At 41.5% G+C, this 14107-nt stretch overlaps 1 protein-coding gene across 3 annotated transcripts in view; it reads right to left on the bottom strand.

Moving 5' to 3' along the window:
• cdhr5b (cadherin-related family member 5b) overlaps window positions 1–13907 on the bottom strand; it is a 56027-nt gene extending 42120 nt beyond the window's left edge. The window contains exons 1-8 of one of the 3 annotated variants that reach the window (XM_059652069.1): window positions 13586–13907; window positions 13323–13495; window positions 10663–10713; window positions 7844–7933; window positions 4006–4092; window positions 3793–3903; window positions 1906–2073; window positions 1729–1819 (exon numbers count right to left, since the gene is read on the bottom strand). In XM_059652069.1, the coding sequence (XP_059508052.1) occupies window positions 1729–1819; window positions 1906–2073; window positions 3793–3903; window positions 4006–4092; window positions 7844–7933; window positions 10663–10713; window positions 13323–13495; window positions 13586–13697 (883 nt within the window). In that variant the 5' untranslated portion in view covers window positions 13698–13907. The remainder of the gene's footprint in view (window positions 1–1728; window positions 1820–1905; window positions 2074–3792; window positions 3904–4005; window positions 4093–7843; window positions 7934–10662; window positions 10714–13322; window positions 13496–13585) is intronic. The other 2 variants (XM_059652070.1, XM_048545187.2) reach the window with 2 other exon arrangements.
• Between the last annotated feature and the right edge of the window lie 200 nt (window positions 13908–14107).

Genomic DNA, 14107 nt, shown 5'->3' with positions numbered 1-14107 from the left:
TTTTCAACAAAACAATTAGACCACAAGCTTCAGCTGGTCAGGACGTGCCCACTTTAAAATAAGATCCAGCAAGTTAAAGGAGCCATGCAGCTTCGAGCAGCTTAAAGCCCAAGTGTAGCTATTGCTGCCATGGAATCTAGGACACTAAAGTTTCAAATCGCAACCCTATTGGGAGTCACAACCCACAGTTTGAGACACCCTTCTGTATGAGCTGCTGCTCATGATAAAGGCTACTGCCACCATCCTCTTCAAGTGTTGAGAGCGTGGTCTGGTGTGATAGAGGAAAACCATTTCCAAGTCTAACTAGAAGAGCATCTTGTTACTAACAAGATATATTTTATTTCCTGCATGCAACAGTTAGACATTATATTGATAAGCTATGCAGTGTTACAGAGATTTCGAAAAGGATAAAATTTTAGGGTCTGGCTTCTTTGATATCTTAAATCATTCTGCCCAGAATTCAATATATATCTTTCAGACTCACATACAGCAGTGGGTGTGTTGGTAAATATGTAGCAAAGTTTTGGACATTCTCAAGTTTAGAGAGGATAGAACATAAGAAACCAATGACCAATGTTGAAGTTCAAAACCTGGCAGAGTTTGCTTTTTTGCCTTTTCTGCTTGGGAAATTCCCTGCCATCACCAATTTAATACCAGCAATGATGGTATGAGGTCCTTATGGGCCCACTTAAGACTCTCAATTAGCATCGGAGCAGGAAGACCATCCCTCCCACATTATAATCAGGGTGGAGGTGGGAAGGTCACTGGGTCATCAATCCCTACCCTTCTCCCTGATTCAAAGCCCACCTTGTCTTCAAGCCTGCCTAATTGGAAAATAAAACCATAAGATATAGGGGCAGAATCGGTCCATTGAGTCTGCTTACTGTTCGGCCATGGCTGATATGTTTCTCAACCCCATTCTCCTGCCTTCTCCCCGTAACACTTGATCTCCTTACTAATCATGAACTACCTATCTTTGTCTGAAATACACTCAATGACTTGGTCTCCACAGCCCCTTGTGGCATTGACTTCCACAGATTAGTCACCCTCTGGCTGAAGGAATTGCTCCTCGTCTCAGTTCTAAAGGGTCATCCCCTCAGTCTGAGGCTGTGTCCTTGGGTCCTAACCTCTCCTACCAGTGGAAACATTCTCTCCATGTCTTCTCTGTCCAAGCATCTCAATTTTCTATAAGTTTCGATCAGAGTCCCCCTCATCCTTCTAAACTTCATCGAGTATAGGCGCAGAGTCCTCAACCACTCCACAAATGACAAGCCCTTCATCCCTGGAATCATTCTTGCAAACCTCCTCTGAACACCCTCCAGAGCCAGCACACTCTTCCTTCAATGTGGGGCCCAAAACTACTCACAATATTTCAAATGTGGTCTGACCAGAGTTTTATGCAGAAGATCTCTGCTCTTGTATTCTGGTTCTCTTGAAATAAATGCTTATAAATGGATGCTATTAAATTCTACAGAACATTCAAACTGCTGCCTCACCAGTGTTTGTAAAAATTTACCAAAACTTGCATGCTTTTTTACACTGTTTTTCTACTAATAAGGCCAAGGATTCCATATGCTTTTTAAACAGACTTCTTAACTTCATAAATGTGTGGACATACACTCTCAAAATTCTGTGATTCAGGTCTCCCTTTACAATTAAGCCAATTATTGCAGATAATAAATTAAATCTATAAATCAATAGACTATGGACCTTTTCATGCTAACTCACCATGCACCATTCTGTATTGAATCAAGGTATTGATTCCTTTATCACCATCAACAGCTTGAATCTGCTGAGGTTTCAGCTGCAGTGGACTAGTCTGCAATAAACAAGAGAAAGAGCTTCAAGTGATGAGAGGAATGTGCGCTAGAAACTGACATTTAGAAAGTCATGATTTACTACTACCTCAGTCACGCCTAGCTTGATATTTCCTGTGTATATTGCATTACGGCAGATGCTGGCAGTGGGACCGACAATTTCAATACAGGGTTCAAACTCTGGTGGCTTGTTATCTTGATCCAAAACACTAATATTGATACTCACTGTATCAGTGACATTACCATTTGGACTTTCCTGTAACAGCAAGAAGATAAAAAGACCTACATTTAAGAACAGCTTTCACAGCACAAAGCGCTTTACAAAAATAACAACAGCTGAAATTGATATAGTATTTTTAATGTAATGAGACATCCTGTGACTTTTCACAAGAGCAGTATTTAAATAAAAATATAACTTGGTGTCACATAGGTTTTAATGCCTGTTTTAAATACGACAGGAGAGATAGACAGGCAAAATTCGTTATGCAGGGTATTCCAGAGTTTTGGACGCAGTAGGTGAAAGCATGGTAACCAGTGGTCCAGTGTTTCCAATCCAGGATGTTCAAAGGTCAGAATTCAGTGAGTGCAGATATAGTGGAGCATTCGGGTTTTAGAGAGGATTATAGAGATATGGAGGAAACAGGCAATATAGATATTTGCAAACAAGGATAAGAATTTTAAAATCAGAATTTTTGGAACTCAACAAACACCAGGGTAAAATAATGGCAGGACTTAATATGATACGGACAGCAGAGATTTAAATTTCTTCATGCTTACACAGGTAGAATTTGGAAACCAGTCAGCAATACATAGGACGAGTTGACCTAGAGGTAATAATGAAAGGAATGAGGATTTTAAAAATAGTTGGGGTTACTTAGGGTGAGGTTGAGCAGTGTTATGGATCTTGAAAGGTACAGTCTTTGTGAATATGAAGTTAAAATTTTATCTTGGCAAATACAACAGCAAGGTTGTGACAAATTGGTTTAATCTCAGAATGTTTCCGAAGAGAAGGATGGAGTCAGTAATTTTGAGTTGGTTCGGGCACAATACCTTCAGGCTTCTCAAAATTTAGCTAAAGGGTATGTCTGCTCACCCTGATTGTTGGATAATCAGTTGTGATGCCATCAGCATCAATACTTTCTCATTATTGATTCTCCGAACTTTCCCTCAGTACTGCTCCTCAGTTGGTGCAATTGTGCCTTTCTGAGGGTTCAGCACTATGTTGGAACTGACCCACTGATATGGCAGTATTGGCTCAGCACTGTCTTTCCACCATGCACTGTTCCCTCATGACTGAATCTGACAATGCAGCGCTGGCTCAGTACTCTCTTCTTACAGTGTGGCACTCCTTCAGCACTGACCCTTAAAAAGATCAGTGTTCCCACGGTATTGCCACTCCAATAAGTGCAGCATTCCCTCAGCACTGATCCTCTGACAGTGCAGCACTCTCTGAGTACGACTCTCCAAAAGATTAACACTCCCTCGGTACTCCCTTTCAAACAGAGCAGTGCTTCAGCAGTATTGCTCCTCTGATAGTGCAGTATTGCCCGAGTACTGAATCTCTAAATGTGTCATTCCCGCAATACTGACTCTCTGATAGTGCAGCTCTCCGATTATGGACTCATGAAAGAGGAGTACTCCCTCAATACTGATCCTCTGAATACATAGCACTCCCTCGGTACTGCACTTCAGAAGTAGTGATCCCTCACTGGTGATCCTTTGACAATATAGCACAATTTCCATATTGACCCTCTGAAATTGTTGCATTATCTTCTGTACTGCACAGAAAATATCATTTCATATCATGTGATCAAGTCGCTGAGGTGGAATGTGAACCTGCAAATTACTGACTCAGAGGTGAGTGTGACTGAGCCAAAGCTGACACTGCATAATAATTAAATTCCAGCCATGTGGACTCCTTAGAATCTCACAATGCCTCCAAACTATAATTGTGAAATAAACATTGAAATCTCACCATTGCAGATAAAATCAGTTGTAAGATCTTGGTCTTCTCATAATCTATTGGCTTTTTGAGAATAATCTCGGGTGTATTTTGAGTCTTTAACTTGAAATATTTTGCTCCATCCTACAGAAGGCACAATATATATGGATTAATTGAGTTAAGTGATGTGACATTGCTCTATACAATCTAATGGAAGTGATCTATGAGCTGGGAACTGATACTTACTGTGTTTGGATCCAAATGGTAGAAAATTTGGTCATTATCAGGATCATTTGCTGCCACTGTTTTCCAGGTTTTATTAACAGGGAATAACTTAAGGAGAGTGAACAAGATGTAGTAAATTTGTGCACAAATAGCAAGAAGCTAGCCTTTAAATTAAAAGCAAACTAATCTGACATCTGAAGTTCATCCTAAGTTCTAAATTTCTTGAGTTCCTCCTTCCCTCTCATTTTTTGATTTTTAGCAACTTCTGGGATCTTACTTGTATCCTCTGTAGTGAACCTTATGCAAAATACCTGTTTAATTCAAGTCATCTAGTTTCCATCATTAATTCTCCAAGTTCACATTCTCTAGGGTAATGCTCACTTTGTTAATATTTTTTCTTCTTTTGGGAACAATATTTATGGAAACTATTACAATGTATTTTTACATTTCAAAGTAGTTCTCACTCATACTGTTATGTTTCCCTCATTATTAATCTTTTAGTCATTCTTTGCTTTTTAAAAAATATTCTGTATAAGCTTCTGGTCTGCCACCCAGCTTTTAATCATATGCCTTTTCTTCAAGTGTAATTCCATCCTTAACATTTACTTTAATTAACATGGATAGCAGGCTCTTCCTTTGAATTTTTATTACACATTGAAATACACATTTTCTATGTATTCTGAAATACTTCATTAAAAGTCTGCCACTATACCTCTATTGACTTGACATTTCACCTAATTTGCCTGTTCGTTTTTGTCTAGCTCGGCTTCACGCCTTCATAATTGCTCTTATTTAAGTTTAAAGTGCTAGTTTTGGACACACTCTTCTCTATCTCTCAAACTGAATGTAAAGTTCAATTATATAAACAGAGATAATGGGAACTGCAGATGCTGGAGAATTCCAAGATAATAAAATGTGAGGCTGGATGAACACAGCAGGCCAAGCAGCATCTCAGTACAAAAGCTGACGTTTCGGGCCTAGGCCCTTCATCACCCTCTGATGAAGGGTCTAGGCCCGAAACGTCAGCTTTTGTACTGAGATGCTGCTTGGCCTGCTGTGTTCATCCAGCCTCACATTCAATTATATAATGATCATTTTTGCTGAGGAGTGCCTTTAATAATCAATTCCATTTGCTGCACAATTCCAGGCCCAGTATAGCCTACTCTGTCCTCGAAAAAATGCTGCCCTGAGAAATTTTCCCAAAAATATTCCATGAACTTCTTACCAAGGCTAATTTTGACCATCTGATTTTTATCCAATCTACATGAAGATTGAAACCACCCTTGATTATTCATCATACCATTCTGATAAACTCCCATTATTTGTTCCTTTATACTCTGCCCTACCACGCACTTACAGTTAGGAGACCTGTACACCAGTACAATAAATGACCTCTCGTCGTTATCATTTCACGACTCCACGCAAAACTACTTCAACACTAGGTTCCTTAAACTTAAGTAACCCTTTCCTATTGTGCTTATACTATTAGGAATGAACAGAATCATACTCTACCTTTGTCTAGCTTCCACAATGTCATGTGCCCTGTAATATTCAGGTGCAAATCTACTTCATCCTGCAGTTATTTCTATTTAACGGCTATCAGATTGTACTTATTTATTTCTATTTATGTTATCAATCATCTTTTTTTGTGCACTCAGCTACAGAGCCTTTTGTTTTCCTGCTTGTTCCTGGAGCACTAATACCAACAGTGTACAAGCACAGACCAACCTAACAATACAGCCCCCACTTTAGACAGGAGAGGTGCCACACTCTCAAACCTGAACTTACTTCTATTGCACCAGCCACTGAGCTACACATTAATTTCTCTAACTTTATTTGCCCTAAGATAATTTTCATATGGCTCAGGTAATAATCCAGAGATTACCACCTTTGAGATTTCACTTCTTAATTCGATGTCTAGCTCTTCATACTGACTGTGCATAGCCTCCTTCCTTTTCCTTCCTATGTCATTGGTATTTGCTTGGGCTATGACAACTGGGCCCTTCCTGTCCCACTGCAAATTTTTCACTAGCTCTAAGCAGATGTTCCTTAACCTGGCGCTGGCTGGCTCTCAATTCTTGCTGCACAGAACAACATCAATCCCCTCCCCTCATTCTACTTTTCCCAGTACCACTACATTCATTTTGCTTCCTCTGATTGAATAGATGCCTGTACTATGGTCAGTTAGCTGATCTACCCTGCAGCCCTCATTTTCATCCAAACAAACTGAAAATACTTCAAACTGGACAACTACAAAAGCTGATGTTTCTGCAAACCTGCTCTGGGTGTCCCATGACCTGCTTCGGTTACAGCCATGTTCACCAGTCTCAGAAGACTCTATCCCAAGGAGGGAGTGCCTCCTGGTTACAAGTACTTTGGTAATTTTCATTTTGCTCAGGTAACCTTCCTCTTTCCCTTCATCCAATTCCTTTACTCACCAAACTCCCTGCACTTTGTTCAGAGTTGTGAATAGTGCTAAAATGCATTGCTATACCTATCTTTAAATGTTCTGACTTAGCTCAGCCTCAGGTATAGGAAAAACAGTTTAACCTAGTTTCCTTAATGAACTAATGCAGCTGCTCTCCAGTGGAGAGCTCATATCTTCCTGCTTAATTATGGTTGGAATTTAGAATTTAAACGTTGAAGTTCAGTTAGATGGTAAATGTGGAATACAAACTAAATTAGATTTTTGGGAGAAATACATATATTACAATTCCTTTTCCTCACCCAGCGGCCATCACTCTGTTCAAAGTTACAATTCGCAACTGCAAATGTCTCACATTTGAGTGAGGCTTGGGCCATAAACACTTTTACCAACATTATACCGCCTATAATTTTCCAATCCTTCTTGGATCTCAGGATGCTGTCAGTGGACTGAAAATTGCTAATATTGCACACTTGATCAAAAAGTAGTGTTCATGTGGCATACTATGATGTGCAATAAAGTGTCCTGAAGAAGCCTAACTTGAGGACAGTTCTTGACCTTCCCCTCTCCTCTACCAGCCTATCTTGAAGCCAATCTCCACCACATGGCATAAAACCACACAATAAAGGGGGTACAATTCAAACTGAGGTGCAGGATCAGAGAGACCTGGGGCACATATGCATAAAACATTGAAGGTGATAGAGCAAAATGAAGAAAGTGGCAAAAATACACGGGATTGTGGGCTTTATAAATTGAGGCGTAGAGTAAAAAAACAAGGAAATGACAGTGAACTTTTATAAATTACTGGTTCAGAAACAACTGTAATATTATTTCCAATTCTGGACATCGTACATTAGGATGAATATGAAAGCATATCCAGAAGGACGATTTGCAAGAATGCCTCCAGAGAAGAGGAATTTTGGTTATGTAACTTGAATACAGGCAGTGGGGCCGTTTGCAAAGAAGAAAAGGTTGGAAAGAAGTTCGGTAGAGTTGTTCACAATCATAAGGGCTACAGTAGATAGAAACTCATCCAACTGGTGGAGGGATCTTGAACCAGGGTTGACAATTTAATGTAATTGACAAAATTAAGCAGTAGTGGCACCGGAAATTCTTTGTTATGCAGTGAATAATCAAACCTGCAATGCAGTGCTTCGGAGAACAGTGGATGCAGATTCAATTATGGCTTTCAGAAGGGTGACAGATAAAAGTAGAGATGTAGGTCTGTCTGTATTGCTCTTACAGACAGCCAGCATGACTAGAATCGACTGATTGACCTTCTTATGTAACCTGCTAGTCTATGATTCTATAGAGTGGTAGCACATTTTCAGCATAGAATGAGTGCAATGCTGCCCACCATATTATATATTAAAATAATTGTACGCAAATATTTCACTACAGTGAATGGAGAAAAAAATGAAATTGTTACCTTACCTCATTAATGCTGTAATTCAATACCTTTTCGGGGAACTTGGGAATATTGTCATTCTCGTTGTGGATCTCAATAATTAATGGCAGTTGTTCCTTTTAATGAGAATTAGTAATACAATCCCATCAAACAAAGGCTTCAGTTTTAAATATGCTGTTTGCCAATAATCTTTGAAATGCTTGACATTAACTGAATAATTATAGCTTGTTACATAGATGTCAATGTGCAATGCACATCATTATGCTGTGATTTTAAAGAATGTCCAGTAACTGCGAGGCTAGAAGGAGTAGCTATACAAATCAATTGGTGTGGTAGGAAAGATTGTTTAAAAATGCCAGGAGTACAAAAACAAGAAAAAAAAGTTAAATTTTATAATTGAGTGTTTTGCTCAGTTCTGGGCATGATGGGTTAGAATTGGCCTGGGAAAGTCAAGGCTTTGGAGAAGCTGCACAAGTGGTTTTCTAGGGAGGTCAGGGACAATAGTTATCTGAAGATATGGAGCAGCTGGGATGTTTTTGCTCAGAGTGGAGCTGATTAAGAGGAACTTTGATGGAAAATTCCAAATTTTAAACTGTTTTGGAAGATATGCAGATAATATTGCCGACATGGGTATTGCTGAAAATAGGCATGTTTACTTGACGCTTTTCACCTTGCACTCATCAGGGCATTTGCAAGAATATTACTTAAGGATAAAGCTAATATTTTCACAACATGAAAGGAGACTGCTGCATGGTTGGCAACTAGAATCTGATGAGTAGAAATGTTGCCATGGAGAATGTACCCATTAATGCTGATTGACAGTTACAGCCAGGCTTTGATAAATTTTAAACCAGGCATGTTGACTTTGAATTGGTCGAAGCACTGCCCCCAAGATATAAGCCAATGAACAGCTATTATTTTGTTGAGTTCAAATAGGTACTGTGCATGCACATGTTCTTTCCCCTGTGCCAATCCATCTAATCCAAACATCTTTGGACTGTGGGAGGAAACCCACACAGGCACAGAGAGTAGAGCTGGATGAACACAGCAGGCCAAGCAGCATCAGAGGAGCAGGAAAGCTGACGTTTCAGGCCTAGATAATAAAAGGTGAGGCTGGATGAACACAGCAGGCCAAGCAGCATCTCAGGAGCACAAAAGCTGACGTTTCGGGCCTAGACCCTTCATCAGAGAGGGGGATGGGGTGAGGGTTCTGGAATAAATAGGGAGAGAGGGGGAGGCAGACCGAAGATGGAGAGAAAAGAAGATAGGTGGAGAGGAGAGTATAGGTGGGGAGGTAGGGAGGGGATAGGTCAGTCCACCTCTACATTGGGAAAACCAAGCGGAGGCTTGGGGACCGCTTTGCAGAACACTTCCGCTCGGTTCGCCATAAACAACTGCATCTCCCAGTCACAAACCATTTCCACTCCCCCTCCCATTCTTTAGATGACATGTCCATCATGGGCCTCCTGCAGTGCCACAATGATGCCACCCAAAGGTTGCAGGAACAGCAACTCATATTCCACTTGGGAACCCTGCAGCCCAATGGTATCAATGTGGACTTCACCAGCTTCAAAATCTCCCCTTCCCCCACCGCATCCCACAACCAGCCCAGCTCTTCCCCTCCACCCACTGCATCCCAGAACCAGTTCAGCCTGTCTCTGCCTCCCTAACCTGTTCTTCCTCTCACCCATCCCTTCCTCCCACCTCAAGCCGCACCTCCATTTGCTTACCTGCCACCTCATCCCGCCTCCTTGACCTGTCCGTCTTCCCTGGACTGACCTATCCCCTCCCTACATCCCCACCTATACTCTCCTCTCCACCTATCTTCTTTTCTCTCCATCTTCGGTCCACCTCCCCCTCTCTCCCTATTTATTCCAGAACCCTCACCCCATCCCCCTCTCTGATGAAGGGTCTAGGCCCGAAATGTCAGCTTTTGAGATGCTGCTTGGCCTGCTGTGTTCATCCAGCCTCACATTTTATTATCTTGGATTCTCCAGCATCTGCAGTTCCCATTATCACTGATACAATTTCAGGCCTAGATACTTCTTCAGAAATTTCTTCTGAAGGAGGGTCTAGGCCTGAAACATCTGCTTTCCTGCTCTTCTGATGCTGCTTAGCCTGCTGTGTTCATCCAGCTCTACACCTTGTTATCTCAGATTCTCCAGCATCAGGAGTTCCTACTGTCTCTCAGGCACAGAGAGAACAGGCAAACTCCATACGGAAGTTGGCCAAGGTTGGGATCACACCCGGATCTGGGTTGGGAGGAGACAGCAATGCTATTCACTGAGGAACCATGCTATTCACTGAGGAACCATGCTATTCACTGAGGAACCATGCTACCCACTATTATGTGTTGCTCCTGGTACACATGACTGCACCACACGGTGACAATCCTAATTGATTGTTAGCATAATTTCTCGCAAATTCAGGATTATCCATCAATCTTGCTTCCTACGGAAGGCAACAAGGTAAGTCAGGTTTGGTTATTCACAAAACAACCAGAGGGGAGATGAGGACACATTTTATTGGCAACGTGGCTGTTACCAGAACAGCTTGCATGAAAGGGTGGTGGAAGCAGATTCAATAGTAGCTTTCAAAAGGCAATTGATGGAAGACTTGTCAAAAATATTTACCATAGGAAAGGATCAGGTGTAGTGGTACCACTGTGTAACTGAGCAGTTCTATCAAAGCGCTGGTGGAGATGGGCTGATTGACATCTCTTGATGGTCTATCATTCTATGATTATTTTGCAAGCTGTCATGTTGGTCTGATTCATTATATTTCATTTTGCACAAAATTCACCCAGATTTTCATTAAGTAATGTAACTTATTGAAAGTTACTTACCGCCAGCATTCCACAGTGCAATGTGAATAGTATTACAGGTGACGTCAGATTCTGTCAGACAACAATGTACACAACAATGTCAGACTATAAACAGTGCCATTTCATCATTCTTAACTTTATTTATCATTCCAAAAAAAATATAATCATAACGCACAGGATCACCCTTGAGGTCAATGGTTTTACACAGTAAACAGACACAACATGATGACAAATATAGGCCTGAGTTTTACACCCACAATTAGTGTGTGTGTGTCCCCCAACTCTACCCTCACCACAAACATAAAATATGGCACACTGACATCAGATTGACAATTCTGGCACCAGGTGCCAGTCTCAGAGAATACAGAAAGCAGATAGACAAGGAAATCAGAAGATTATCCAACATTTAGAGATAAACAAAAACTATTGAGCTTCTTTCAAAAGAAATCACTTGCTTGCAATTTTTTTCATCATCTAGTGCATTTTTCAGAATGTTGGATGGGCCAAAGTTTGTGTGTATTTTTTTACAGCATTGACTTGGCTCACCGAGACGAGTGAGCAAGAAGCAAGCAGACTAGCTATTTGTCATTCTGCTTCCTGCACTTCGCCAATAAACATAAGCCCCAGTACCCTGTCCCAGAACTTTCAAATGAGCTCACTGCTTTTGTGTAAATCCTTACGAATGTTTCTTTCACCACTTGGTGAGTTGAATCACAAGTACTATGTCACTTATTCAATGCCTTACATGGGGCATGAAATGGGAGGACAGGAAAGCAACAGGAGATATTGCTGACTGGGAAGGAGTGGTTTGAGGTACTCTTTCACACGTTACAGCCTGTCCCTATGGTGCCGTGAGCAATTGCCATTGGTTGAGAACTTACCGTGTTCTAATTTAAAACAAAAACTGAGAGGGAAGTAAAGCGTACTTTAGCCTTTATCACAAGAGGTTACTGTAAAGGTGTAAGAAAATCTTGCTGCTATTATGTTGGATATGGATCTGAAAGGGTTAATGCTGAGACGTGCCTTAAGGACTCCACTCTGTGATAATGTCATGTGGACCTGATGGGAGTACAGCTTAGGATCTCTGAGGTATAATGGAAAATGGCTGCTCGTCTCAGTAATCAATGTAATTTGTACATAGTTGTTTAAATGTATATAAATGGGAACTTGTTAGAAACAAAAGCCTCTTCTTGTTAGACCAGCCAATGGTTTTCCTCTAACGTATGAGATCAGCTGGCCCTCTAAGACCCCACCTTAAAAGAGGATGGTGGCTGAAGGCCTACTGCATGATGAGCAATCGTGCAAACAGTCTCACGCAACAATGTTGTGTGCAGAGATCGTTGCTCACGCAACATATTACACGGAGCCTTGGTAACACTCAGCCTGGAGTACTAAGTATAGTTTTGGTTCCCCTTACCTAAGGAAGGATAAACCTGCCAAAAAGGAAGAGCAACAAAATTTCATGAGATTGATCCTGAAATGAGATGGCTGTCATATGAGGAGAAATTTAGTAGAAGGGGCCTATATTCTATGTCAATTAGAAGAATGAATAGTGTTCTTATCGAAATACGTGAAAGTTTGTGAAGTTGGAACATCGAGAGGCTGTCCAGCTGAGCTCACAATAACGGGTCTGAAACATGGGTACAAGAGGGGACAATTTAGTCCATCAAAACTGTTCTACCATTCAATGGTTGATTTATGATGTAACTCCATTTCCATGCCTACTTATCACTTAATATCATTAGCTGACAAAAAAGTGTTCAATTTCAAATGTAAAATTAATAGTTGATCCAGCATCAAATGCTTCTTACAGGAGAGAGTTCCAAGCTTCTACTACCCTTGCAGTGTTAAGGTTTGTCTTAAGCTTACTTCTGAAAACTCAGCTTTTAATTTATAGACTGTATCGTTGCATCCTGCTCTTCCCGCCAGACAACTACTGTTGTGTCTAGCTATCCTCTTTGTTTCTTATGATATCTTCAAAATTTAGATTAAATCATCCCTAATATTTCTAAATTTCAGGGAATTGAGGCCGAACGTGTGTAATGGTCCCTTGTAATTTCACTCTGGGAGCTGAGTATCTTTCAGGTAAATCCTTTCAAGGCCAATGCAACTATACCCCTGTGTCTGTGTGGATCTCCTGTCTTCCTGTGGCTGTGTGAATCTCCTGTCTCTCCCTGTGTTTGTGTGGAGCTCCTGTCTTCCTGTGGCTGTGTGAATCTCCTGTCTCTCCCTGTGTTTGTGTGGAGCTCCTGTCCCCAGTGACTGTCAGGATCTCCTGTCCCCCTGTGACTGTCTGGATCTCCTGTCTCCCTGTCACTGTCAGGATCTCCTGTCCCCCTGTGTCTGTATGGATCTCCTGTCTCCCTGTCACTGTCAGGATCTCCTGTCCCCCTGTGTCTATATGGATCTCCTGTCTCCCTGTCACTGTCAGGATCTCCTGTCCCCCTGTGTCTGTATGGATCTCCTGTCTCCCTGCCACTGTCTGGATCTCCTGTCCCCCTGTGACTGTCTGGAGCTCCTGTCTCCCTGTGACTGACTGGAGCTCCTGTCTCCCTGTGACTGACTGGAGCTCCTGTCTCCCTGTGACTGGAGCTCTGGCCTCCCTCCAACTGTCTGGAACAACTATTTCCCTGTGTGTATCTTGAGCTCCTGTTTCCCTGCGACTGGTTCATTGAGATTACCTCAAAATCGATTGTTTTTGTGAGCACCAGTGTGGTCCCATTGACAGCAACATCAGGTGTCTTTGACGGATCTAATATTGTAACCGGAGGTTCCCTTATTGTTATATTACTGATGACCAGGTTTGCATTGTTATTCTCTTTCACGTGTATGGGATTTTCTGAAACACAACAAGCTAGAGAAAGATAGAAAGGACGTTAAACTTACAGTTAAAAAGGGACAAACAAAACAATTGTTCATGCATAATATGAAAGGTGTGGCTTACCCTTGTTGGGAGAGCAGTGGTTATTAACAGCAGCAGTTGCATTTATCTGAAGAACTGCGAACAGGATGAACAGCAAGATGTGGGGGCCACAAATCGTGCGGCTTGTGTCCATTCTCTCTTGGACGCTGAAGATTTTTGCCAAAAATCATAAATAAAGCCTCACTAGGCCCAAGTCACTGAACCGAAACTGTCCCAGCCTCAACCGCTTCTTTCTGTTAGCAGCTTGAAAGGAATCCGAATCAAAATAGACTGACGGAAATATTGGTGCTTGTTGTTCCAACCTTTGCTTCATGGCGTTATTACTTTATTGCTATTCTGCATACCCAGTCACTGTTTAATTCCCACTATGGAAAGTCATAAAAGCTGATCACATCCTGCACTGACACGCCACTGGCTGCTCGTCAAAGGCTAATGAGATACAGTCTCACTTCAAGTGGGTGTGAATGTTTCATAGATTCCTTACAGTGTGGAACCAGGCCCTTCGGCCCTACAGGTCCACAGTGATCCTCAGACCCAGGCCCT

This window comes from Stegostoma tigrinum, chromosome 17, assembly GCF_030684315.1.
Source record: "Stegostoma tigrinum isolate sSteTig4 chromosome 17, sSteTig4.hap1, whole genome shotgun sequence".
In the NCBI taxonomy this organism is placed as follows: Eukaryota; Metazoa; Chordata; class Chondrichthyes; order Orectolobiformes; family Stegostomatidae; genus Stegostoma; species Stegostoma tigrinum.
Note: the sequence above shows the minus strand (reverse complement) of the source record. Positions and strands in the feature narration are given on the sequence as shown.